Source organism: Girardinichthys multiradiatus, chromosome 1, assembly GCF_021462225.1.
Source record: "Girardinichthys multiradiatus isolate DD_20200921_A chromosome 1, DD_fGirMul_XY1, whole genome shotgun sequence".
NCBI lineage: Eukaryota > Metazoa > Chordata > Actinopteri > Cyprinodontiformes > Goodeidae > Girardinichthys > Girardinichthys multiradiatus.
Genome location: NC_061794.1, coordinates 32,630,502 through 32,655,582, shown reverse-complemented (window position 1 = coordinate 32,655,582; position 25,081 = coordinate 32,630,502). Strand labels below are relative to the sequence as shown.

Sequence of the window (25,081 nt, the reverse complement as noted above, 5' to 3'; positions counted from 1 at the left end):
TACAGTGGGAGCAAAACAAGGAGGATCATATTCAATCATTAAAATAATTAAAACTTTTATTGACGAAGACATAAAACCTTTAACAGTGCAAACCTTTGCAACAATACTGCATAATCTTTAAGTAATTCAGATTTAAAATTGCGAGTTCATTATACTGATCTGCTGTTTGGTTGGATAATGTCTGTGTTTATGTAACACAGCAGATTTTCTTGCTTGAAGATGAAATCTTCCTCGAGGTCGCTCATTCTTCAGATACCCAACGTTTCGTGGTTCTCCAACAGCCAAGCGTGATATTTGTTTAACTTGTGATCTTCAGGCGTCACCTTTAACAGAAAAACACAGACCGTTAGATTAAGCTTAATTAAGACTGAAAAATAACTTAAATATTGTTAGGGAGCTAAGTTCATTCACCTGTCTCCACTCTTCAACACAGAAGATCCTGTAAGAATCGTTCCCATACTTGCCAATACCGTACAACTCGATGGGGTAACGCCACTGTTTGTTTAGATACTCATCTAAACAGGAGAAAATCCAGTTAGATTTCTTTAGACAGCAATTGTCCTACAGAAGACAAACATCCTCACCTGAGAAGCGAATGATTGTTTTGGCTCGAAGCTCATACAGCCCAAGTGGCTTCATGAGTTCAGACATGGGCTTCCAATCAGCCTCCTGGGTCGCCTCTGCGGACGGATAACGTTCAAAGAACTGCCAAAGCACTGGAATGGCCATCCTGCCTGTAATGAAGAACTAGTGAAATGCCACGTTTCACTGCAGATTGATCCAGAATGTGTGTGAATGTGCGATCTTACCGCTTGTCTTATTCAGGAAAATAGTGGCCACCAGAAGCTTCCAGGTGTCGTGGAAAAGGGTTTCCTGTATGAGGTTGAAGGGAGAGCGGGGAGGTGTCCATTTTCTAAGAGATTTCCTCCTCGGTGGGCTGAGTCCTGAGTACAAACAGTGAACAATTCTCTAAAAACACAAACAATATCTCAGATATTAGGAGGAGTAGAGTCTGCTAACAATTACGTACAAATAAACTTTCAAACATTACCATCTTTCAGTGGTTTCCTGCTGAAGTAAGGGCTTGTTTTCCGTTTGCCCTCCAAACTGTTGGATCCTATGAACAAACAGGAAAGTGTTGAATGTTATACATCCTAAAATTCTTTGCCAGATTAATTTTATAGAATGCAAAAAATATATATATATATTTGTAATTTTAATAATATATTTATTAAACATGATTTTAGGGCTCTCGATGACTAGTTTTAAAATGTTTAAAAAGTTAATAAAATTCAGATTTTTAATTTCAACTTGGTGACGACAAATGGCACAGAAATACTGGGGTTCATTAGTGTACACACCTGTTACTGTGAGCTGATTAGTAGATTTAATGGTGTAATTTGCTGTGACAAAGCACACAGTTTGCTGCTGTTTGCGCTTATTATAATCATCACTTAATAACTTGAGATACAGTGCCTTGAGATGACATTTGTTGTGTTTCTTGAACTTGTGCTATATAAATAAAACCAGATTGAATTGAATTAAGCGGAGGATCATTGAATGCCAAATGCTGACACGCTTAACTGTCACTGGTTATTCTGCTTAAATGTTCTAAAATTACACTGTCTGCATTGCTTACACCCTTTTGTGGTTATTGGCTGTTGACAGCTGGTCTTGTCTACCACAGGGTATGGAATCAAAAAAGGAAACCATGTATCAAAACACATGTGGACTAAGATTGTTATCATACATATATAAATAAATGAAGTCCTGTAATGATTCCTCTTATAAGTTGCCATCAAACTACTGATGTTTCAGTTATTTTCTTACACCTCTAACTCACATGCATTTGTGTCTGGGGAATGCAAAAGCTACCAGAACCTGACTGTACTTAAAAATACGATAAAACAATAAAGTTTATGATTTACAGCATACAGCCTAAGTTAAAAACTAGATGAAATAAAGGCCTTGATTAAAAGCTTTCATTTGCTGTCAGACCATGTAGTTCATACTTACTATTCTGGGAATCTCTTAATGGTGTGCAGCTTCCACTACTGCCGTCAGGTAGCACCTCCTCGTCTCTGTGACTATCGGCATTACTCATTAACTCAGAATTAGACTTTTTGTCACCTTTGCTGTGAGGCTGTGCAACATCTGTGTCTGCTGACTCCTCACTTCCATTCTCGCTCTCAGCGGCAGCTTCAACACTTAAAGTCCAGACTGACTCTTGTTGATTCTTGTGAGCAGGCAAGCTGTTTTGTTTTTCACTAGAAGGAGCCAGTCTTAATATTTTCTCCCTCAGCAGCCCCACCCCCAGAGCACTCTTGTGCACATCATCATCATCCACCAAGTTTGATGAAGGTGCAGCTTGTGAGCAAATCTGCTCAGCCTCCTCAACTATGTCCTCTAAAGTCTCTTGGAAAATATCCATGTTAATAGCCTCCTCAGCAGGCTTTACCTTCCCGTCATCAGCTTTATGTCTGACAGATAAAAAGACTCTTTTAGATTTATTTTTGGGAGATTTCACCTGTCCACCCATTTTATCCTGCTGTCCATTTGCTTGCATTTTCTTCCGTCTCTTTTGTTTTTCTTTGGAATGATTTGTTTCAGAGCTCGTGAGCTTATTTTTGGAGGAGGTGAAATCAAACAGGCTTTTGTCCAAGTTCTCCCCTCCATTTTGTAATAGATAAGCATGCAGGGATGCTTTAGACCGGAACCTCTGCCCACTGGGACTAAAACAACAAAAAAAATGTACTGATTAGACATGGTTCTGAATTTGTACATGTGCATCTCAATAACAGAATTATTATATTGTGTTTATTTATGTTAATATTGAAAATATTAGGTTGCAGCTAAGGAAAAGCCAAAATGATGTTCTTCAAACATTTTTTATTTTACATGCGGCCAATAAAAATTTATATTTTACTACAGAAATGTTTTGTTATGGCCAACACAATTATGGGAAAGACAACTGGCTTCACAGTTGTTGAGCTGACAGTTAATGACACCCAGCAGCAAACAAAAAGCAGGTTTGCTATTTCCAGGAGAAAGATGAAAGATACCACTCCCAGCAGTGCAGACAAGCTATTAAAGTAATACGTCAGCAGTGCTATGGGCTCATCACCTGCATGTTACACTGCATTGATGCAGTAATTCTTGTTAAAAGGAGCCCCAACCAAGAATCGAGTGCATATACAGTACAGCTAATGGCCTACTTTTCAGTAGGCTGATATTTCTGTGTTACTTGTGCATCTATTTCTATCACACCTTTTCCTTCCAGTCAACTTTCCATGATTATGCTTGGAAACAGCACTATATGAACAGCCAGCTTTTTTTTTTTAGCACAGACCACTTCTGGCTTACCCCCCTTGTGGAGGGTGTCGGTGACTGTCTGCTGGTCACCTTTCAAGTTAGCAGTCTTCCCCACCATCATTAACATAACCTGTCTGTAAAAAGTAAATATATATATATATATATATATTATTGGTCTTATTTAATATTTGAATTATGTCAAAAACTGCATTTTGGGTTTTCATCAGCTGCAATAATTATACAACATTAACAGAAATAAGCACTTGGAATAACTGTGTGTAATGAATATATGAGTTTCAATTTTTAATAAAATAATTGAAATAAAGAATTTTTGGGATTTTTGTCTAATTAACTGAGATGCATCTGTATTTGTAATGAATTTATGAAGGGTGTAAAGTGACTTGCGGACAAGACAACGAATCACCTTAATATGTACACGTCCAGTTTTCCTGCAGTCTTGCCAGCTTTTCGCTGCCTTACTTCTCTAATCCATCCATGGGGCAGTTCTTCCTTGTTGCTTTGGCCATCCATGTCTATACAGATTTCCAGCTCATTTTCACACCTACTGGGAGGAATCTTGGAAAAAGGGACGCAGCTTACCAGTTCCTCTCAAATCTGCACCTTAAAATGACAACAGAAACACACGAAGAAATCACCGTGGACGTCAGAGAAGCAGCATTTTGGCATTATTCTTTTGCAACAGCAAACGAGGATAAGAAAAACACACTAAAATCAGCGAGTTGTACGTACCGGGTAACATGTAATTCATTCTGATATGGAGGAAAACCGTCAAAACCCAGCTCTGTTTTGATATCAACAGTGGAACGGAACTGGGCAACATGTTCGTCTGCAGGAAGTCGTAAGCAGTTCTGAGTCTGCGCAGTGCGAGCAAACCTTGACAACGAAAAAATCGAGCTGCTACAACTTGTTGATTTAAAGAAAAATCAGTTCGTCGTTTATATGGTTAAAATCAGAAAATGAAACCAATTGAAAAATGGAAAGAGTCGGTTCGTGAACGGTAAGAGACTAAGCTTGTATTTATTTTATAACCCTGGTCCGGAAACTGGGATGTAACGTTAGCTGGATAGCAACGGTGGTTGCTATGTAAACTAGTAGAAGCCAGCTAAGGTACATTAGCACTTGAGCTAGCCATTTATCGAAAGCAAATTATGTAGTTTGTCACAATTATTTTTGCTAGAAGTCTTGAAACATGGCAACCGTTAAAGTTAATCGAGCTGGCTTTAATCAACGTCAGGGTTTGTTGCTACGCAACTGCCTTATTAAAAGTATTTGCCTTTAAATGTTTTTTTCTTACAAAACGTTTACGTCGGTGTGTTAACGTTGCAGCTACACGTTGTTATTGTCTTATCGTAAAATACATTATTCCCCTTCTCCCACTTTCTTGTGTTTTGAGCAGTTTCTAGCTCCCAATCCTTTTTATATTTGTTAAATGTAGACGTTATTATTTTTAAACATTTACTCCAATTAAACTGATTTCACTGCCCCGAGTCCACATTTTGAAGATTTTCGAGATAATTGTCTGAAAAAATACCCAAAATGTCACCTTTAAAAATAGCTGCACATTTCTAAATTTTTGACCGAACAGGTAACAAGATGTATTGTTTTGTTCCATCCTTTAATTGCATTGGGATGCTTCTCTCTTACAGATGCCAATTTTTCATTATCCTCTGTGCTGGTCTTTGTGTATAGAGCCTTCAAATGAATTAATCTTTTATTTATACTTTAAAAACCCTTCTTTAATTTACATTAACTTCTGTCTTTCACCTTTCTGTTTTTGCATGCAGCTGTTTAGGGATAGCAATATGGACTTTAAATGTTATCACAATATTTTCTGCCATTTTGTAACATATCTGTAAAATATCTGTCATTCCATGAATATATTATTTAAAAATAAAACTTTACATTTTTTCATCTTCTTAAATAGGCAACTTTACTACGTTTTACTACATTACATTAAGTTGTGCAACAGACCTAGTAATCTGTGTTCAAATCAATCACATTTTGAAAGATAATCTCTGTATTCATTAATGTTCTTATGAAACAGACGATGTCATACAGACAACAGTCCCAGCAATACTGTCAGGTTTTTTGATTTGCAAACATCCTCAATTACAGTTTATAGTTATTATTGAAGGCTGAAAATGCATTTTTATCTTTTTTTTTTTTTATCAGCAGAGCCTTTTATTACATTATATTATAAACTACTATACAAAGAGAAGAAAAATATACTTATAAAACAACATTCTAAAGGGCATTTGGGAGACATTCCCAACATTAAAATTGCAATATAGGATTTTACTGACAAATGGCACCTTGGTATTCTTGCTGATCGACCAATCAATCTAGTGAAAATAAACATTTCAACACAATATTCTGTCTTGCAGTGTTTATGACCTTGCCTTCAAGCCAGATGGCAGCCAAATTATAATAGCTGCAGGGCAACGTGTGCTGGTAAGGCTCACCTTTTATCTTTGGCTGGCAAAGGACATCTCTGCAGAATGCATTATTATTACAAATTATTGTTTCTGTTTGCAGGTCTGTGATGCCAAAGATGGAACTATTATTCAGCCCTTAAAAGGACACAGTGGCACAGTGTACTGTGTGGCCTATGCCAAGGATGGTACTCAGCTGGTTTTTAGTTTGCAAGTTTTTCTGTATCTTATTTACTTTCATCTCATTAAGAACCACTTTTTCTGCAGGTAAGAGGTTTGCCTCAGGATCTGCAGACAAAAGCATCATTATTTGGACTTCTAAACTGGAGGGTATTTTAAGATATACGTAAGTAAATTGAATTGTGTGTGTGTTTTTAATGATGTCAGATTGGGGTTATTAATTTAACAAAGCCAATAAAAATTAGACTTTCTGGCCTTCATGCAAAACAATATGTGTTGGTAAAAACTGACTGTGCCCTCCCCTCTAAAATACCAACATCATACTATGAGGATGCTGTTCTTCAGCAAAAACAGCGAAGCTGTCAAAGTTGATGGGAAAATGGATGGAGCTAAATACAGAGCAATCCTAGAAGAAAACCTGTTTAGGGCTGAAAAATGCTTGAGACTGCGGCAGACGTTCACCTTCCAGGAGGATACGGCCGTAAACATACAGACATAGCTAGAGTGGAGTGGTTTAGTTCTTTTTTTAAGACACTGTAATAATCCGAAAGTCCATTACATCCAATGAGAGGTCCAAAGCTTGAAAATCTCTGTTCATGCACCTTTAAGCCTTCAGGTGGCGCTAAATGTATGGCCATCATCCCAAGCAAACAAGAAGAGCTACATGGCCTTGGAAGGACCTTGGAATAATGTTATCACTTGTCACAATCAAGTCATGCAATTCAGAAATGTTTGCTAAAGCCATTTTTCAACTATACTTAAAACTACTTGAACCCTGCTGTATTTGCTGTTTTAACACATGCTGTAACCTATAATAAATCAAGTTTCTCCTCACTTATTTAATACTGAAAACTGGGTTGTATTAGGCTGAAGTGCCTTAGCCTCTTCATTGATGAAGAACATTTTATTAGAATTAGACATGCTGCCGGGGTTGTCGACTATCGTAATGTACACTGTGCATTCGTTTGATCTGTAGCCACAATGATGCTATCCAGTGTGTCGCCTACAACCCAATTACTCACCAACTTGCTTCCTGCTCATCTGGTGACTTTGGTGAGTTTAATTAAGTTAATGAAACAAACTAATATTTCAAGGAGAATTCAATTCAATAATACTTTATTAATCCCAAAGGGAAATTAAATCATTGAATCATTGAGAGAGCATGATCTGTTTGTTTATTTTTAGGCTTGTGGTCCCCTGAACAAAAATCTGTAAACAAGAATAAAGTGAGTAGCAGAATAACATGTTGTGGGTAAGTAGTTTCTCTACTGTCCTGAAACACTTTTTCACACACATTTTCAGGCAATGCATTAGTGCTTAAACCAGAGTTTATTTAAACTTCAGGTGGACAAACGATGGGCAGTTCCTAGCCCTTGGCATGATGAATGGTGTGGTGAGCATACGGAACAAGAATGGAGAGGAGTATGTCAAAATAGAGCGTCCAGGAGGTTCTTTATGCCCAATCTGGTCCATAGCCTGGAATCCTTCCAAGTAAGTAATTCTTAGTTACTACATCATAATATCCATGAGAAATGTTGATTATTTTGATATTTTATCCTTCCTGTGCTGTCAGTTTTACCGGGGATGTGTGGATGTAAAAGCTTGTTATGCTAAAAAGTTGCCAGACCATTTTGACATTTAATAACTCAAAATCTAAAAAACAATTCTAAGAAAAACGGCCAGCCAGTGGAATGAATACAAAATCGGAGTGAAATGTTCATGTCGTCTTGTCCCCATTAGCAGACAGGCAGCTGAACTTTGAACCAGCTGAAGGTGGCGAAGGAGAGGCTGGTCAATGCCACTATAGAGGGAGTTGCAGTGGTCCAGTCTAGATGTAATAAAAGCATGAAAAACCCTCTCCTTGGCATCATGAGAAATATAATTCTTGACTTCATTAATAAGCCTCAGATGATAAAAGGTAGACTAGAGAACTACACTCACCTGCTTATTGAATTTAAAATCTGAATCAAGGTTCACCCCAAGATTCCTAACAGACACAGTCAGAAGAGTCCAGTGACCCAACAGCACTGCTGCATCCTGTCAGCAGGTCTGATTTACCAATAATACAGTTATCTCTGGCTTTATATCATTTAAACAAAGTTCAGCTCCACCCATGCTCTCATATCTGCCAAACACTTGTCAGCCTCTCCGCTGACTGGGATCCGGTGAATTTTAATGGAAGATGAACCTGAAAGTGATTGAATTAAGTTGCACATTTTTAGTGAGGCCAGCAGGTGGCAGTAGTTGACACCAGGGCGGTTGAACTGTGAGGGATATTATGACGCTCATTTGGATGTGTCTCAATTCTCTGCTGCCCTCTCTAGCCAAAATCAGGAGCACTCCACTGACTGGGTTCTTAATAAAAAAATAAAGCAATGCAAAAAAAATATATAACGTGTAAAACTTGTTTAAAGGGGTCATTGATGAATTCCAAAATATGTATTATTAGTCCATAAAGTATAATAATTCACTTAAAAGTGAGCATGAGAGGTGTTTCAGGGAAGATGTTTCATTTTAAGCTTTGAGGGATTTAGCTCTCTTGGAATTAAACAGTGAAACTTTGACAGTATGAAAAGATACATCCGCTTACCATGTCAGAAAGTACTGTGTCCTAACATTATCAATCTGATTACGATGAAAACATTACAAAGCTTCCCATTATTGCCTGTCACTTACAGGGGAAAACATAAAATGAAAATTGGCCTCTCTTGTATTTAGTGTTGTCATTACTTAACCAACCAAAGCCTCTATCAGCACAAAAGACTCTCCTTAGCACTTGTAGCTAAGCTCTTTTTGTTTCGCAGGAATGAGCACAGTGACATGTTGGCTGTGGCAGACTGGGGTCAAAAGCTCTCCTTTTACGAGCTCAGTGGGAAGCAGGTGAATATCATTAATCTTTGTTATAATATCCTCATTATTACCTCATTCTACAGACCTACATTTTAGGATGACATTGAAGCACACATATTTTCAGTAATTGGGTTAAAAAAGGCAAAGTTATAATATAACTAACATTAATAACAACACACAGTGATGTATTCAATCTGTTTCTTTCTGTCATTGATATATTTTATGTCCAGCAACTTTTCATAGATCTTCTATTTTTATGTCAGGTGAGTTTGCTAGCCAGTCAAGCACAGTGATACTATGGTACTTATACTAGGTATTGGTACTCTTAGCAGTGTGGGCAAGTGCAGAGTCTTACTGTTAAATTAAATCAGCATAGAGGAAGCATGACCTCGATTGGCAAATAAAATGCAACATTTACTTTAATCTGAAAAAGCACTATTGTTCCCTGAGCAAAAGTCCAGCCCCTTTTCTGCTCAACCCCAGTAAGACACTTCTGACATCGTCTCTGATTTAGTAGTGTCTTAACACAAGGAATGCAACAGATTTTCACATAAACCCTTAAATGGGCTTTGCTTCACAATCCTTTCGATGCTGTGGTTGTTGTGTAACTTGTGCACCATTTTCTGACACATTTTTTCCTTTCACTCAACTTTCCAGTAATAAGCTTGGTTACAGCACACTGTGAACAGGCAGCTTCTTTAGTAATGGCCGTTTGTGGTCGATATCCATCTGCTGGACAACTTTTAAGGCAGCGGTCCCCATTTTCAAGTGGTTTTTATAAAATGTTTTAATATCTGAGACACTAAATATTGGGTTTTCATTAGCTGTAAATCATGATCATCAAAGTTAAGAGAAATACATGTTTGAAATCACTTGAATTTGTGTCAAATTTTCTGTGAAATTAAATTTATTAAGAGGTGCCTGTAGATATTGTGTATGCCAAAGCAGATGTTCTATATTTTCAGGACAAAAAGAAGACCTTTTTGAGTTTAGAATTTGCTGTAATCAGACTGTTATGGTCTGTAAAAACCATAGCAGTACACTGCAGGTGATCTTGCTATGCTTTATTGGCCTACTCATAATCACTCCTCCTTAATTCCCTGTGGGCAATATTGTAATTATAGACAAATCTGCACTGTTCATTTCTCTTTGCTATTTCTAAGGCTCTTTTATTATCTCCCTATTTATCAATTTAAATGAACATTCTGTTATGATTACAATGCAAGGGATCGCTCACAATGACAGAAAATAAGCAGTGATTGGCAGGGAGTCTCTTTTTTGCTCAGTGAAAAAAACAGATGGATAGGACTGAGAGACCTGATATGATGCTGCATAAATGGACTTTGAACTCTAATACAATAGAGGCTTTCTAAACCAGAGACACTCTTTTTTTTTGTCTTTCTTTTCATCAGATTCAAAGGGATAGTTGAATGTAGTTAGGACTTTGAAGTTTGTCAGCCCTGACAGTGGGAAGTGCTGGCTCAGGGTCTGAGAAATAAAAACAAGACAAGCTTTTTTTATTCCTTTTTTAATGTGCTCTTCTCTCTTTGTCCTCCTTAGATTGGAAAAGACAGAACTCTAATTTATGACCCGTGTTGCATCAGCTACTTCTCCAAGGGCGAGTACATTGTGATGGGTGGCTCTGATAAACAGGTGTCCCTCTATACCAAAGATGGTGTGCGGTTAGGAACTATTGGAGAACATAAAGCATGGGTGTGGACATGCCGAGTTAAGCCTGACTCCAACTATGTGGTGGGTGCACAGAATACGATTCCATATATCTCTATGAGACCTCAACTTCCCTGCCCTTGAATAGGAATGCATGCCACAGTGAAAGCGATATAGTTTTTTCAGCTGTGAAGACACAGTTTTTAACTACACAGATACACAAGTTATTTAATTTTACAGTCCCTCTTTTACAGCTTTTCCTCTCACTATATTTAACTGAAAGTGATGAGGCACACAGGAGAGAATTGGTTCCTGGCAGATTCTCACAGCTCTGCAGTATAGAGACTTTAACAACAGGAACATTTTCCCACTCCCTCAGTCTTTTCTTAGAGGTGTTAATAGGATGTACTGCTACATTGTTGTCTCTTATCTAGGTGTGCGGCTGCCAGGATGGGACCATCTTCTGCTACCAACTTAACTTCACTACAGTTCATGGCCTCTACAAAGACTCCTACGCCTATAGAGACAGCATGACCGATGTCATCGTGCAGCACCTCATCACTGAGAAAAAACGTAAAGTTCTGCACACGAAACAAACAGGAGGGATGTTATGATGCATTCCTACAAAATATGTCAGATGTTTTTCAGGGTCACGGTGACCTAAATTAATAATATAAAGGTGGAATTACACTTTCACCACACTATTACATTTTCTTTAGAGATCATTGTCTTTCCCATTAGGATTAATAAAGTATTTTTAAATAATTTGAATTGAATTAAATTGAAAGTAATTATTAAAATTACAATATTGTTCTCAAATCCAGCTAGGTTCCTACACAGTCTGGTAAAGTTTGGAAATTGATTTAAGTCTGAATGTGTATGGGAAAAACATAGCGTATGGAAAATATCCATCCATCCATCCATCCATCCATCCATCCATCCATCCATCCATCCATCCATCCATCCATCCATCCAACCAACCATCCATCCATCCATCCATCCATCCATCCATCCATCCATCCATCCATCCATCCATCCATCCAACCAACCATCCATCCATCCATCCATCTCTGCGTGGTATGGTTTATCTTCCTCCCTGATTTTTGAAGATTTTATAAATAGCAATATCTAGTTATGTTTTCTATTTAAAAAGACAGAATTCTCAAATTCAGAGCCTGGAAAATGTTCGTTAAAGGTTGTAGCTTTGGTTTATGTACATTATGTAAATTTTTAGAACTTATTTGTCCTAAAACACTTTCTAATCCATCTTTTGAAAATGGTTTTTCCCATCATTCTCATATATTCCTAGTGAGGATCAAGTGCCGTGAACTGGTAAAGAAGATTGCCATCTATAGAAACTGCCTCGCCATTCAGCTGCCTGAGAAGATCAACATCTGTGAACTCAGTTCAGATGACCCCATTATGCACTACCGCATTAACAAAAAAATTTGCAAGAAGTTTGAATGTAACCTTCTGGTGGTCTGCTCCCAGCACATCATTCTCTGTCAGGTCTGATGTCTATTTCGTTTTCCAGAATTAGCTAAAAATTGCACAAAGTGCATAAAAAAAAATTGTGTTTTGTATTATGCTGCTTGCATAATGAAACATTTCATTCTTTAGTTTTTTTTGCTCAGCCTATATTGTTTTGAATCCAGTGGCTATACAGACATTAGGACGCCATTAAGATGATGAAATCAGAATGAATCAGTGTTAAATCATTTACTCCAAACCTGTGCAACCCAAGAATTGAATTTCTGCTTCCCTACATGTTCCTGCCGAGCTAGCACAAAGCTCCAGCTGTACATGTGTTCCTAACTACATGTGCAGCACGTGCCTCTCCCCCTTTTGCAACCCTCTTCAAACCGGATAAAAAAAAGACAATTAGAATGGATTGGAAGGGTTAGGGTCTGTTAAAGCAGTGGGTGTTTTGGGGGGTTCCTCTGCTTTTCATCTGTGTGTTTGACAGCGTCTGGTAGGGCGGAGGAGCAGCACGGAGGTTATTTCCTTTTCAGTTTGTCTTTGTGTGACAGAGGTGCTTTAGATCTCTCTACTGGGCATGCTCATGTTTCATGCCCCAGACAGATCTTAGACCTTATATATAGCTTGTGCATGCTTCTGGTAGATTATATCATTGTTTATCTTTGTAAAATTGCTTTCTGACATTGGAACACCCTTTTCAGTGTTTAAAAGAACAACATGCTGCAGTTTATTGGACTTACATGAGTTTGTTTTGCTATGATTAATAGCCCATGAAATGATCGAGCTAGAACTGTAATTTTGCCATAATGAATCAGTTAGTCAGTACTGTATATGATTGTGGTTTCACATTACTTGTCCTGCTCTGCACAGGAGAAGAGGCTCCAGTGCCTTTCCTTTGCTGGTGACAAGGAAAAAGAATGGGTGATGGAATCTATGATTCGTTACATCAAAGTGATTGGTGGTCCGCCAGGCAAAGAGGGTCTACTTGTGGGGTTAAAAAACGGAGCTGTGAGTACTTACAGAAAGTGTATTTCCTCACAGAAACTTGGGAATGGTGACCTCTCCCTTATATCAATTCTCTGGGAAATTTGGAGAAATACAAAATTTACATTTTTCATTAATAAAGCATGACTTGTACAATTTCTTGCAAAACTATTCATACACCTATTGTACAACCACAAACTTCAATATATTTTATTGGGATTTATGTGATAGACCAACACAATGTGGTCCATAATTATGTAAAAGAAGGAAAAGGATACATGGTTTTTAGGCTTTTTATAAATGAAAAAATATAAATGACAAGAATGAAATCATTTGTATTTAGTGCCCCTCACTGAATACTTAGTAGAAAAACCTTTTGGTGCAGTTGCAACTGCAATTCTTAGATGCATGTCTATGCCAGCTTTGCATGTCTAGAGACTGAAATGTCTGCCTATTCATCTTTGCAGAATAGCTCAAGCTCAGTCAGATTGAACGGAGAGCATCTGCAGACATCTGTTTTCATGTCTATCCAGAGATCCTCAGTGGAATGCAGCTCTGAAATGTTCATTCATTCAGATTTATTTGGACAAGGACAGCACATAGTCAATGTTACAAAGTAGCCATTGCCTTGTACATGGGCCTTCTAGCTACCACCTAATTTGCATACCCTTTGACTGGACCATTTTAAGACATGACTTATTCTTTGATAAACTGGATCTGTTTGCCTTGAGATGGCATTTGTTGAGAATCTGCAGCTATGAAAAAGAATTGAACTGAATGAATGTGTCCCATCAACTTTCGATAAGCTTATCTGTCCCTGCTGAACATTAGCATCCTCATAGCATGATGCTGGTAAATCTGTGTTCAGTGTAATGTGAAGTATTAGCTACATAAAAGTTACTTTGGTCCTGTTCAACCAAAGAACCTTCTTCCACTGTTTCAGTCTCCCCTTTTGGGAAGCCGTAGATTGGATTTCTTGTGGCTTGTATTGCTTAGGTAAGTTGTGAAGGAAATGGGTTGTAATAGATTTTATTTAGTGATGTCAAATTAGAGGGGTTTAAAAACAAAACACGGTACAATGACTGACTGACTGACTGACTGACTGCAGTTTTTACAATCCAAAAAGACATTTTTGCCCTCAGTTCAGCTAAATTTAATTTGTTTAGAGCCCTAAATGTAACATGACCTTTCAAAAAAGACAACTTATTATTTTTAAAAAGATATACTATAGGAAATGTACTGTCATATTTAGAAAATGACCCAATTTATTTAAATTTTTAGGTTTTAAAATAAAAAAAACTATGGTAAATCTTTTGGAAAAAAAGAGGATGGATACATTTTGCTGATTTTTGTGGAAAATGTTTGTGTAAAAGTAATTACATAGTTTCCAACCTAATGACAGGAAACATTGATCTAAAAAAAATATTGCTGGTCTTTCTGTTGTGGAAATTCAATGCAATTGTTCCAAAAAATAACTGAAAAACAGCTAAAACCTGCATTTGCTATTACTTTGTATCTATATTTAGATATTATAATAGAGATATAATTTTTAGCCTGAGTTATTAGGAGCCATTGTGGAAGCTCTAAAGATCCACGTGCAGCTCTGGAGCCACAGGCTGCAAACCACGGTCTATCAAGTAAAATCCTTAATGCGATACTTTTAAGTTAGTGGTTGAAATGTTACAAAGTCTGGAAAAGCTAAAGGGATGTTAATGCTTCTCAACAAACAGGCCATCTGCTCAGATTTTCTATTATGATTTTGTGATGTAGATCCTGAAGATATTTGTCGACAACCCCTTTCCAATAACGCTGCTGAAGCTGTCAACGTCTGTGCGTTGCCTGGACATGAGCGCGTCCCGCAATAAACTGGCTGTGGTGGATGAGCATAACACTCTCCTCGTCTATGACATCAACAGCAAAGAACTACTCTTTCAAGTTTGTAAAAAACAGTGAGCACAAGCATCCCAAGGAAGTTTGTTAATTACTTGCATGAGGCACAGGATGACTTTAATTTTGAAGTATGTCTTCCTGGTTGTTCTTTGTTCCTCAGTCACCTCTACGCCTTTGTTTTCCTGTATCATCTCATGTTTTCTCTGTAGGAACCTAATGCTAACAGCGTGGCCTGGAACACCCAGTGTGAGGACATGCTGTGCTTCTCTGGGAACGGCTACCTTAATATCAAGGCTAGCAACTTTCCTGTGCACCAGCAGAAAATGCAGGGCTATGTGGTCGGCTACAACGGCTCCAAAATATTCTGCCTCCACATCTATTCCATGTCTGCTGTTGAGGTGCCTCAGGTTGGTTGCGTGGTGTCAGCCTGTTTTAATCGAGATGTAGTGATGGTTTTCCATGTGGTAATTTTGAGTTTTAAAGTACACCCTTCCCATAATGTCTTGAAGGTCATTGTTTCAGAAGTAAAACAAATTCTAACTTAAGGGCATTGCAACTTTTACACAATTTGTCACATTGCAATCTCAAGCTTCATTTTATTTTATTGAGATTTTATGTGTAAGACCAACCCCGAGTACAATATAATCATCAATAAAAAATTAAATAAAAGAAAAATGATACATAGTTTTATACAAATGAAAACCTGAATATTGGGACCTGTATTGGTTCAGCCCCCCTGAGTGAATACTTTTTAGAACAATCCTTTGTTTGAATTACAGCTTCATCTCTTTTAGAGTTTGTCTCTACCAGCCTTAGACATCTAGACTGGCATTTTTGGCTATTATTCTCCTTAGAATACCTCAGGCTCAATCACATTGGGGCAGGAGTCCCTGTGAACATCAAGTCTTGCCAGAGATTCCCAATTAGGTCTGGGCTTTTCGTTGGCCATTCTAACACATGGATATGCTTGATGTAAAGCTTTGGCTGTATCTTTAGGATCTTTGTTCTGCTGGAAGGTGATTCTCTATCTCAGTCTACTGAAGCCTCTAACAGGTTTTCTTCTAGGATTGTCCTATATTTAGCTCCATCCATATACTCATCAACCCCAACCAGCTTCTCTGTCCATGCTAAAGAAAAACAGCCCTCAGCATGATGCTGCCTCCACCTTGTTTCATTGTGAGCATTGCTAAATGTAGTGTAACCTCTGACCGGAACACCTTTTTCCATATTTGTTGTGTCCTTTACATGATTCGTGTCAAACTGCAAACAGGACTTCTTGTAACTTTCTTTCAAAAATAGCTTCTTCTTCTTCTTGTCAAAGAGGAGGCTGGGCAGTGACCGAGCGTTTTCAGTCGCTGCTCCCAAACTGTGGAATAAGCTGTATTGCAAATAAGACAGGCCGACTCACTTCCTGTTTTTAAATCTTCTCTTAAAACACATTTTTTCCTCTTTAGCTTTTTAACTCACTTTGAGATGTTGGCTTTTATTGTTTTATTAACGACTGTTTGTACCAGATGAAATGTGGATCTTTGCAGCTCTTCCAGAGTTATTATGGGCCTCTTGGTTGCTTCTCTAAATAATGCTCTCCCTGCCTTGACAGTTCACATGAGTGGCCATCTCTTTGCAGTTTCAGTTTTGATATAATCACAAACCCCTGGTTTGTGCTACTTTGTGTTTTAAACATTACTATAAAAAAGTAATTCATTGTTGTTATTTTAACATGACAAAATGAATAGCTCTTCTTGACCCTGTTAAATCTTCTCTGCCCAGTCAGCACCCATGTTCCAGTACCTGGAGAAGAAGATGTTTAAGGAAGCTTATCAGATCGCCTGTCTGGGTGTGACAGACAGTGATTGGAGGGATTTGGCCACAGAAGCTCTGGAGGGACTTGACTTTGAAACCGCCAAGAAGGTGAGTCAGACACACAAGTTTGTCCGATTTCAGTGTCAATATCACACACAGAACTGGTACCTTTACCTTAATCAGCAAAAAAAGATGAACAAAAGCAAACTTTACAGCACTTTATAGCACTGAGCCTTTCTCAGTGGGGTTTGTTATCTGTGAGACATGGAAACAAATCTTTATCCAAGGAGCCAAACAAACATTGGAACGGCTTGTAAAAACGTCTTGCTTCCCATTTTCGTTTTGGTTTGTATTTTTTAGAAATACAAATCCATCACTATTTTTCCAAAAATCTCCAAGCATTGCACATTACTTAGTTTCATTAAAACAGAGAACGTTTTGCATTTGTCACACTTAATTTGCTACAGATGAGAGCGTTCTGAAAACACGTCACTGCAAGTGAGTTATACAGTTTTTGATTGGAAAGAAGAAAAAAAAAGTATTTTTTTGGTGGTTTTTTATATACTACCAAGATTCATGGTATTTTAAATTATCCCAAGGTTTTTTTTTTTTCCACCAAAAGCCCAAGTTGTTTAGTTTAGTTGTGGAGTTGTTTTTGACTGAATCTCAGAGGTAATTCAGGTGGAGAATTCAGAGAATAACCTGTAGCTTAAGGTGTTAATTACTCTCTAAGGTAGGCTTTTGTAGAAGCTGAAGCTGGCTATTCAAACAAAATTGCATCATATTATAAGAAATTATTAATTAACTTACTTTTCAATTTTCAGGCCTTTATTAGAATCAGAGACTTGCGCTACCTGGAGCTGATCAGCAGCATTGAGGTAAGGCCCATTCATCAGAAAAAGGAAGAAAATAAGTCATACATCAGTGTTCTTCTCCTCCTTTTCTTGTCTTCTCATGAACTCATACAGTGCTTTGTAAAAGTATTTATACCCAGTGGAGCATTTTCACGTTTGGTCATGTTAAGGCCACAAATTTCAATTTATTTTGATCGGATTTTATTTCATAGGCCAACATAAAGTAGTGCATCATTATGAATTGGAAAATAGAAGATACATGGTTTTTAAAAATACTAATCTGAAAGTAGGCTCCCTATTTGTATCCAAGTTTTCTTGGGCTTATCTCTTAGCTTTGTGCATCGAGAAACACATTTTTATTTGCAAAATAACTCAAGCTCATTGCCCTGTATTCCTATCAATAAGGAAAAACAGCCCAAGCATGATTCCACCACCGCCATGTTTTGCTGTGAAAATGGATTGTTCATTGTGATGCACAGTGTAGCTTTTCCACAACACATGCTGTTTTAGATGTAGGCCAAAAAATGACATTTTGGTCTCATCTGAGCAGAGCAACCTCCTCCAGATGTTTGCTGCGTCCTCTACATGGCTTGTGACAGACTGCAAACAGGTCTTTTTATGGTTTACTTTCAACCATTGCTCTCTTATTCCAACTCTTCCATAACGGCCTGATTTGTCAGGGGCAAACCTAATAGTTGTCTTGTCAGCCAATTGTTCCATCTGAGCTGTGCATCTTTGCAACTCTTTCAGAGCTACCATAGGTCTCTTGGATGATTCTCTGAATAATGCTTTAGGTAGTACAGTCTTGGTAGGTGTGCATTTTCAGGTGAGGGATTAAACAATGCTCGGTGAGATGTTCAGAGCCTGCTTTAAACTTCTCCACCATGTTATTCTTGCTGTCTTCCTTGATCTTCATGATGCTGTTTGTTCACTAATGTCCTCTGAAAAAGCTCTGGGGCCTTGATTGAGCAGCTGGATTTATACTAAGGTTACATTACACACAGATACACTATATTTACTAATTAGATGACTTTTGAAGGCAGTTGGTTGCTCTAAATTTAATAATAATAATAAGCGATGTCAGAGTTAACGGGGCTAGAATATTTACACACTAAAATGTTCAGATTTTTCTTTGTAAAAATCATGTATCATTTTTAGCGAATAAAATCTAAAATAAAATTAATTGAAGCTGGTGGTTGTAACACAAAATGTGAAGACGTTTAAGGGGTGTGAATACTTTTGCAAGGAGCTGTATTCATAGCTGTGTTATACAGATGTGTGTACATGTACTTGAGTGCTTGTTTGTACACAGTGTTAATGTTGACTGATTTGTAGGAGAGGAAGAAGCGGGGTGAGAGCGACAACGAGCTGTTCCTGGCAGACGTCTATGCCTTCCAGGGGAAATTCCGCGAGGCGGCCAAGCTCTACAAACGTACCGGCCATGAATCCAAAGCCCTGAGCATGTACACCGACCTGCGAATGTTTGAGCATGCCAAGGTGATTGATCTGCTTACTGACAAAAACATAGCCAATTACGTGCAACTCAGGTTTTACAAATACAAACAAAAAACCTTGTGAGGTCCTCCAAGCTTTATGAGTTGAGAACATGTGTTTTTTCTTCATAATGTGGAAAAATGCCGAGCGGGGGCCCCATACTTTGTTCAGACAGCCCCTTTTAGCTGTCTGTCTTTCATCTCCTCATACATCACCAGAATTACATCATCTGATCAGTAAACAAATGCCACACTTTTACAAGAATACTCAGGAACTTACTTACTAACACACACACACACACACACACACACACACACACACACACATATACATATACATTACTGGTCAAAAGTTTTAGAACCCCTCTCTCATTTAAGGGTTTTCTTTATGTTTATGACTATTTGCATTTCATGTAGATTCTCAATGAAGGCATAAAAACAGTGAATGAACATATATATATATATATATATATATATATATATATATATTGACTTTAATGAAGACATCAGTTTTAGCTAATTCCTTTTTTTTATGTTTGTGCGGCAGCAGTTTTTAACATACGTTTTACATTTACTGATGAAGCTGATGACTCAGCTATGACTTATTCATGTATATTTCTGCATGCATGTGTGTATCAGATTGTTTCTGTGTGATGTGGCAGCTGTGTATTTTTGTGGGTGTATGGCCATCTGGTCGCACAGCCTGTTTGTTTTAGGTAGGAAGGACACCGGGGGAAAGGCCGAGTAGCTGCCTGATGTTTGTCCGACTGTCTTCCTTCTGCCTCAGACCTTTACGGTTCGAGTGGTTTAGTCTTTTTGAGCCGGGGTTTTCTTGCTCTCTCTAAAGATTACTTTTGAGATAATGAAAGTGAGATTATTTTTCAAAGGAAATAAGATCCTGTCTGGCTTAAGTATCAAAGTAATTTATTCTTTGCAGAAGTATTTATAACCCTTGAACCTTGGTACTTTTTGTCACATGTTAAAGTCAAGATTAATGTATTTACAGGGATAGAACGAAGCACTGCATGATTGTGAAGTGGAAGGAGGTCTAATTATTTTCTTTTCACTAGTAAAAATCTGAAAAGTGTGGCCTATATTTTATTCATGAGTCAAAACTTTGGAACAAACATTCTTCTCTGCAAAAGTCAATCACTGGATGAAGAAGGTCTGTGAATATATTTTTTCAAGTCTTGCCAAAGATTCCTGATTGAATTTAGGTCTATACTTTGACTAGGTCAATCTAACACACAAATATGCTTTGACATAAACTGTGTCATAGCAGCCCTGTGCAGTCCCTGCTGGAAGGTGAACCTCTACGTCAGTCTCAAATATTCTGCAGCCTATAACATGTTTTCTTCCAGTATAGCCCTATATTTAGTCCCATTCCCCTTTCCATTAATGTTCACCCGCATCTCCACAGCTTGATGTTTGTGTGTATGTGTTCATTTTCCACAACACAGCATTTCTTATGTAGGTCATGTTAAATTTTGGTCTCATGTGTTCAAAACACCATCTTGACCATGTTTGCTGTGCCCTCTGAATGTCTTTTGGAAAACTGCAGACTGTGCATATGCAGTTAAATGGTTGCACTGGATCTTTTGTGGGGTTATCAGAGTGAAAGAGGGTAAATATAAATGCAGGCCAAACTTTTTTGATCTTTATTTGTGAAGAAAAAATGACCTTGAATCTCTTTCCTTCCACTTCACAGATATGTGCTACTTTTTGTTGGTCACATAAAATCCCAGTAATCCGTTAATGTTTGTGTGAGTAACATGATGGAATGTGGAAAAGTTCAAGGGGTATAAATAGTTGTGCGAGACACTATAATTCTCTCAGATTTTCTCTCAATTTTGTGTCAAAGAAAATTCCTTCTGTTTTACAAATTTCAACTTAAACACAAAAAGAGTTGATGCAGATTAGTTGGCAGTGCCTGCTCTGATCAGTTAACAGTACCTTTTTTTTTTTTAGCTTTTCTTTTTTAGCATTAATTCATAAAAAGAAATTTGACGTTTAACTGTTCTACTTATTACTTTAATCATATATGTGTATTTCGGCTCTACCGTGTTACTTCAGGTATTTCGCTTTTCTTTTTGCAGGAGTTTGTTGGTGCCACAGACCCAAAGAGCTCTCGGATGCTGATAACGAAGCAGGCAGATTGGGCTAAAAGCAGCAAGGAGCCACGGGCAGCAGCTGAAATGTACCTGTCAGCAGGAGAACACCTGAAAGCCATTGATATTATTGGAGAGCACAGCTGGGCAGACATGTAAGTGTCACTATAGGAGATGAAGTATATGTATCTAATCAGTAAAGATATTTATTTGTAGAAAAAGAGCACCTATTTTTGTAATCCAAATGGTTTCTAAGACATGTGGACCAGAGTTCATGGTGTGCAGTCATGTCTACCTCACCAGCGTAGATCTGTGCTTCATACTTGGTAGCACAAGGCACCAGGGTTAAATATCCTGCACGTTTACAAAATCGAAAGCATCACAAGTATCCGACATGCTGAGAGAAAGAAACGACAATCACCTTTCTGTTAAGTTACACTCATGTGCCTCTGTAGACAAACAGATACCTGGTGGTTGCTTCAGGATCCCTGATGCCTCCATCTGACACGCTTTGCTCGTGTTGTGAGTCTCCTGTGGTGCCACAGGTGGATCAGATGGGCTCAGCACAGTCAGAGCTCCTTAACCTGAATCAGATTCAGGTTCTGACCCTGACTGATTAGAATTCTTTCTGGGGTCATGAGCTTGGCTTGATACAGCACACGGCAAATTGATGTTCTTTCTTTACTCACCTCATCTGTGTACCTATTCCCCTCTTCTCGTGTAGGTTGATCGACATCGCCCGTAAGCTGGACAAGGCTGAGCGGGAACTGCTGGCAAAGTGTGCGCTGCACTTTAAGAGGCTGAAACACCACGGCTATGCCTCAGAGACTTATTCCAAGATGGGAGACTTGAAGGCTTTAGTGCAGCTGCACGTGGAAACAAGAAACTGGGAAGAGGTCTGAGACATGTATTCAGCTCCTCGGGATGACTTTTATAAACAAAAAGCTTTTGAGGCGGTCAGATAAATACAGGATTCCTACATAGTCTGGAAAAGTAGTCCATTAGATTACATTTTTTACTTGGAAACGAATAGAAAGAAGAAAAATATGGATTTAAAAAAGTAGGTTGCTCAAACAAGTGTGCTTCACTACTCTTGATTTGGATGGAGGATGCACATATTACCTCAATGTCAGTTTTATTTTCTTCATCTATCTCATCGGGTCTTCAGTTTATCGTTTTGGACGATGAGATGGCTTTTACTTTCTCATAAGATGAGTTACTGACAGAAATACCATAGATCAGTTTCTTTCTCTACATTCATAGTGAATATTGATTTCATTAATTCATTAATTCCTTTCAAATTGGAATAAAAAGACCTGAAAACTATTCAAAATCAAATAAAAGAAATGTGGAATATTTGACTGCAAAAATGTTTATAAAACTCCCAGAATACAGTAACATAAAACTGTTCTTAATAAAGTGCTTCATGAGCCATAAAGTAAACTGTATTTTATGGCTTGTTTAGTTTGGCTGGAAACTCCAACAAATAGTTTGTCAGAATAACCTGGTAACCACAGCTGAATGCAAGCAACAAGACAACATGGACTCCTGATTTCCTCATTTACTGACAAACAAAACCGCAGACCCTTCAGAGCTGATCATCAAGATTCTGGTTCCTCTGAATCCATGCCCAAATTATGATGAGCCTCAGAGAAGTTCTGAACGATACGCTGCATGGAAAGAGCACCAGCTTGAAAATATACTCTGCTTTCAATCACGCTCCTCCACCACGGCAGATCATACTGCTCAGATGAGAAGAAAATACTGCATTTCTTTAATCCATCTGCGGTCTATAATCAAATTAAAGGCATTGCATAGATGCATATTGGTGATTTGCATTTAGAATCACTAGAGCCAAAAGCAAAACATCAAATCTCAAAGACATGGTTTTTGGAGCATCTTCTTAATCCTCAGAGAAATGAGCAAAAATAGGGGTGGGTGGCAGAGGTTTAGGGAGCACTTGGATTTTATGTGCTTCTCTCAGGGAGGTGCGCACCAAGTCAGGCCAGACTTAGTAACAGCATATGGAGGCCTTTTTTTTAAGTCCAGTGTTTTTTAAATGACTTTGAGACACACCTTAAAAGTTTTCGCTCACACTCTTTGGTGTAAAGCGAGTTGTGTTTGTTGACTCAGATTTTGCCACAGGACACAGAGCTTAATTAGTCACTTTGTAAGGCAAATTTTTTACCACAGGGCCCCACAGCAACTCTTTATGTCCTGTCATTCAAACAGTGATGCAGTCGTTGCTGTAATTGAGTGTGAAATCAGCTTTCCTCGTACACTCTTCTTTGTTTTGAGTTAATTAATAATGTTGTAGAAATGTTTTGACTGGAGGTTAGGTGTGTTTTTCTGAAAATGTGCGGTAACTTGTATCTCCCTAATGAGCTGCAGCTGGGCCTTTGCCTGCCCAGGGCCATTTCACACTGTTTTCTATCCTGTACCAACTAACCGAACACCGATGCTCTATTAAATGTAATGTTTGCTTTTTCCCCTCAACTGTCAATGTTTCAGGCCTTCTCGCTGGTGGAGAAGCATTCGCAGTTCAAATATGACGTCTTTTTGCCTTACGCCCAGTGGTTGGCTGAAAACGACCGCTTTGAGGAGGCGCAAAAAGGTCAGAGCTCCAGCCTCACCTTTACTCAGTCAATTTGTTCCTGGGATATGACTGATATACAGTACAGATCAAAAGTTTGGACACACAAAATATGCCTTATATTCTAGGTTCTTCAAAGTAGCCACCTTTTGCTTTGATTACTGCTCCGCACACTCTTGGCATTCTGTTGATGAGCTTCAAGAGGTAGTCACCTGAAATGGTTTTCACTTCACAGGTGTGCCCTGTCAGGTTTAATAAGTGGGATTTCAAGCCCTATAAATGGGGTTGAGACCATCAGTTTTGTTGTGCAGGAGGTGGATACAATAAACAGCTGATAGTCCTACTGAATAGACTGTTAGAATTTGTATTATGGCAAGAAAAGAGCAGCTAAGTAAAGAAAAACGAGTGGCCATCAATACTTTAAGAAATGAAGGTCAGTCAGTCCGAACAATTGGGAAAACTTTGAAAGTGTCCCCAAGTGCAGTCGCAAAAACCATCAAGCACTACAAGGAAACTGGCTCACATGAGGACCGCCCCAGGAAAGGAAGACCAAGAGTCACCTCTGCTGCGGACGATAAGTTCATCCGAGTCACCAGCCTCAGAAATCGCAGGTTAACAGCAGCTCAGATTAGAGAACAGGTCAATGCCACACAGAGTTCTAGCAGCAGACACATCTCTAGAACAACTGTTAAGAGGAGACTGTGTGAATCAGGCCTTCATGGTAAAATAGCTGCTAGGAAACCACTGCTGAGGACAGGCAACAAGCAGAAGAGACTTGTTTGGGCTAAAGAACACAAAGAATGGACATTAGACCACTGGAAATCTGTGCTTTGGTCTGATGAGTCCAAGTTTGAGATCTTTGGTTCCAACCACCGTGTCTTTGTGTGGTGCAGAAGAGGTGAATGGATGGATTCTACATGCCTGGTTCCCACTGTGAAGCATGGAGGAGGAGGTGTGATGGTGTGGGGGTGCTTTGCTGGTGACACTGTTGGGGATTTATTCAAAGTTGAAGGTATACTGAACCAGCATGGCTACCACAGCATATTGCAGCAGCATGCTATTCCATCCGGTTTGTGTTTAGTTGGACCATCATTTATTTTTCAACAGGACAATGATCCCAAACACACCTCCAGGCTGTGTAAGGGCTATTTGACCAAGAAGGAGAGTGATGGGGTGCTGCGCCAGATGACCTGGCCTCCACAGACACCGGACCTGAACCCAATTGAGATGGTTTGGGTGAGCTGGACCGCAGAGTGAAGGCAAAAGGGCCAACAAGTGCTAAGCATCTCTGGGAACTCCTTCATGACTGTTGGAAAACCATTTCAGGTGACTACCTCTTGAAGCTCATCAACAGAATGCCAAGAGTGTGTGGAGCAGTAATCAAAGCAAAAGGTGGCTACTTTGAAGAACCTAG

At 38.6% G+C, this 25,081-nt stretch overlaps 2 protein-coding genes across 4 annotated transcripts in view; one reads left to right on the top strand and one right to left on the bottom strand.

The window, feature by feature from the left end:
- Window positions 1-38: 38 nt before the first annotated feature.
- On the bottom strand, window positions 39-4,201 carry mbd4 (methyl-CpG binding domain protein 4). Of its 2 annotated transcripts, none has more exons than XM_047375498.1 (8): window positions 4,063-4,201; window positions 3,737-3,933; window positions 2,017-2,732; window positions 1,052-1,117; window positions 810-944; window positions 585-734; window positions 412-515; window positions 39-323 (listed from the first exon to the last, which is right to left on the bottom strand). In XM_047375498.1, the coding sequence occupies exons 2-8, from the start codon at window positions 3,841-3,843 to the stop codon at window positions 249-251; spliced, it is 1,353 nt and encodes a 450-aa protein (XP_047231454.1). In that variant the 5' UTR covers window positions 3,844-3,933; window positions 4,063-4,201; the 3' UTR covers window positions 39-248. The 2 variants fall into 2 exon arrangements, with proteins under 2 accessions (XP_047231454.1, XP_047231462.1); XM_047375506.1 differs by having other exon boundaries at window positions 3,737-3,927.
- Window positions 4,178-25,081, top strand: part of ift122 (intraflagellar transport 122 homolog (Chlamydomonas)) — a 31,637-nt gene continuing 10,733 nt past the window's right edge. For both annotated transcript variants that reach the window (XM_047375470.1, XM_047375461.1), the window contains exons 1-20: window positions 4,178-4,330; window positions 5,718-5,784; window positions 5,869-5,953; window positions 6,033-6,111; window positions 6,922-6,998; window positions 7,131-7,197; window positions 7,290-7,436; window positions 8,750-8,825; window positions 10,356-10,547; window positions 10,898-11,036; window positions 11,773-11,972; window positions 12,813-12,950; window positions 14,697-14,861; window positions 15,026-15,223; window positions 16,587-16,727; window positions 17,444-17,497; window positions 18,809-18,970; window positions 21,063-21,229; window positions 21,799-21,970; window positions 23,586-23,688. In XM_047375470.1, coding sequence (XP_047231426.1) covers window positions 4,290-4,330; window positions 5,718-5,784; window positions 5,869-5,953; window positions 6,033-6,111; window positions 6,922-6,998; window positions 7,131-7,197; window positions 7,290-7,436; window positions 8,750-8,825; window positions 10,356-10,547; window positions 10,898-11,036; window positions 11,773-11,972; window positions 12,813-12,950; window positions 14,697-14,861; window positions 15,026-15,223; window positions 16,587-16,727; window positions 17,444-17,497; window positions 18,809-18,970; window positions 21,063-21,229; window positions 21,799-21,970; window positions 23,586-23,688 — 2,470 coding nt within the window. In that variant the 5' untranslated portion in view covers window positions 4,178-4,289. The remainder of the gene's footprint in view (window positions 4,331-5,717; window positions 5,785-5,868; window positions 5,954-6,032; window positions 6,112-6,921; window positions 6,999-7,130; window positions 7,198-7,289; window positions 7,437-8,749; window positions 8,826-10,355; window positions 10,548-10,897; window positions 11,037-11,772; window positions 11,973-12,812; window positions 12,951-14,696; window positions 14,862-15,025; window positions 15,224-16,586; window positions 16,728-17,443; window positions 17,498-18,808; window positions 18,971-21,062; window positions 21,230-21,798; window positions 21,971-23,585; window positions 23,689-25,081) is intronic.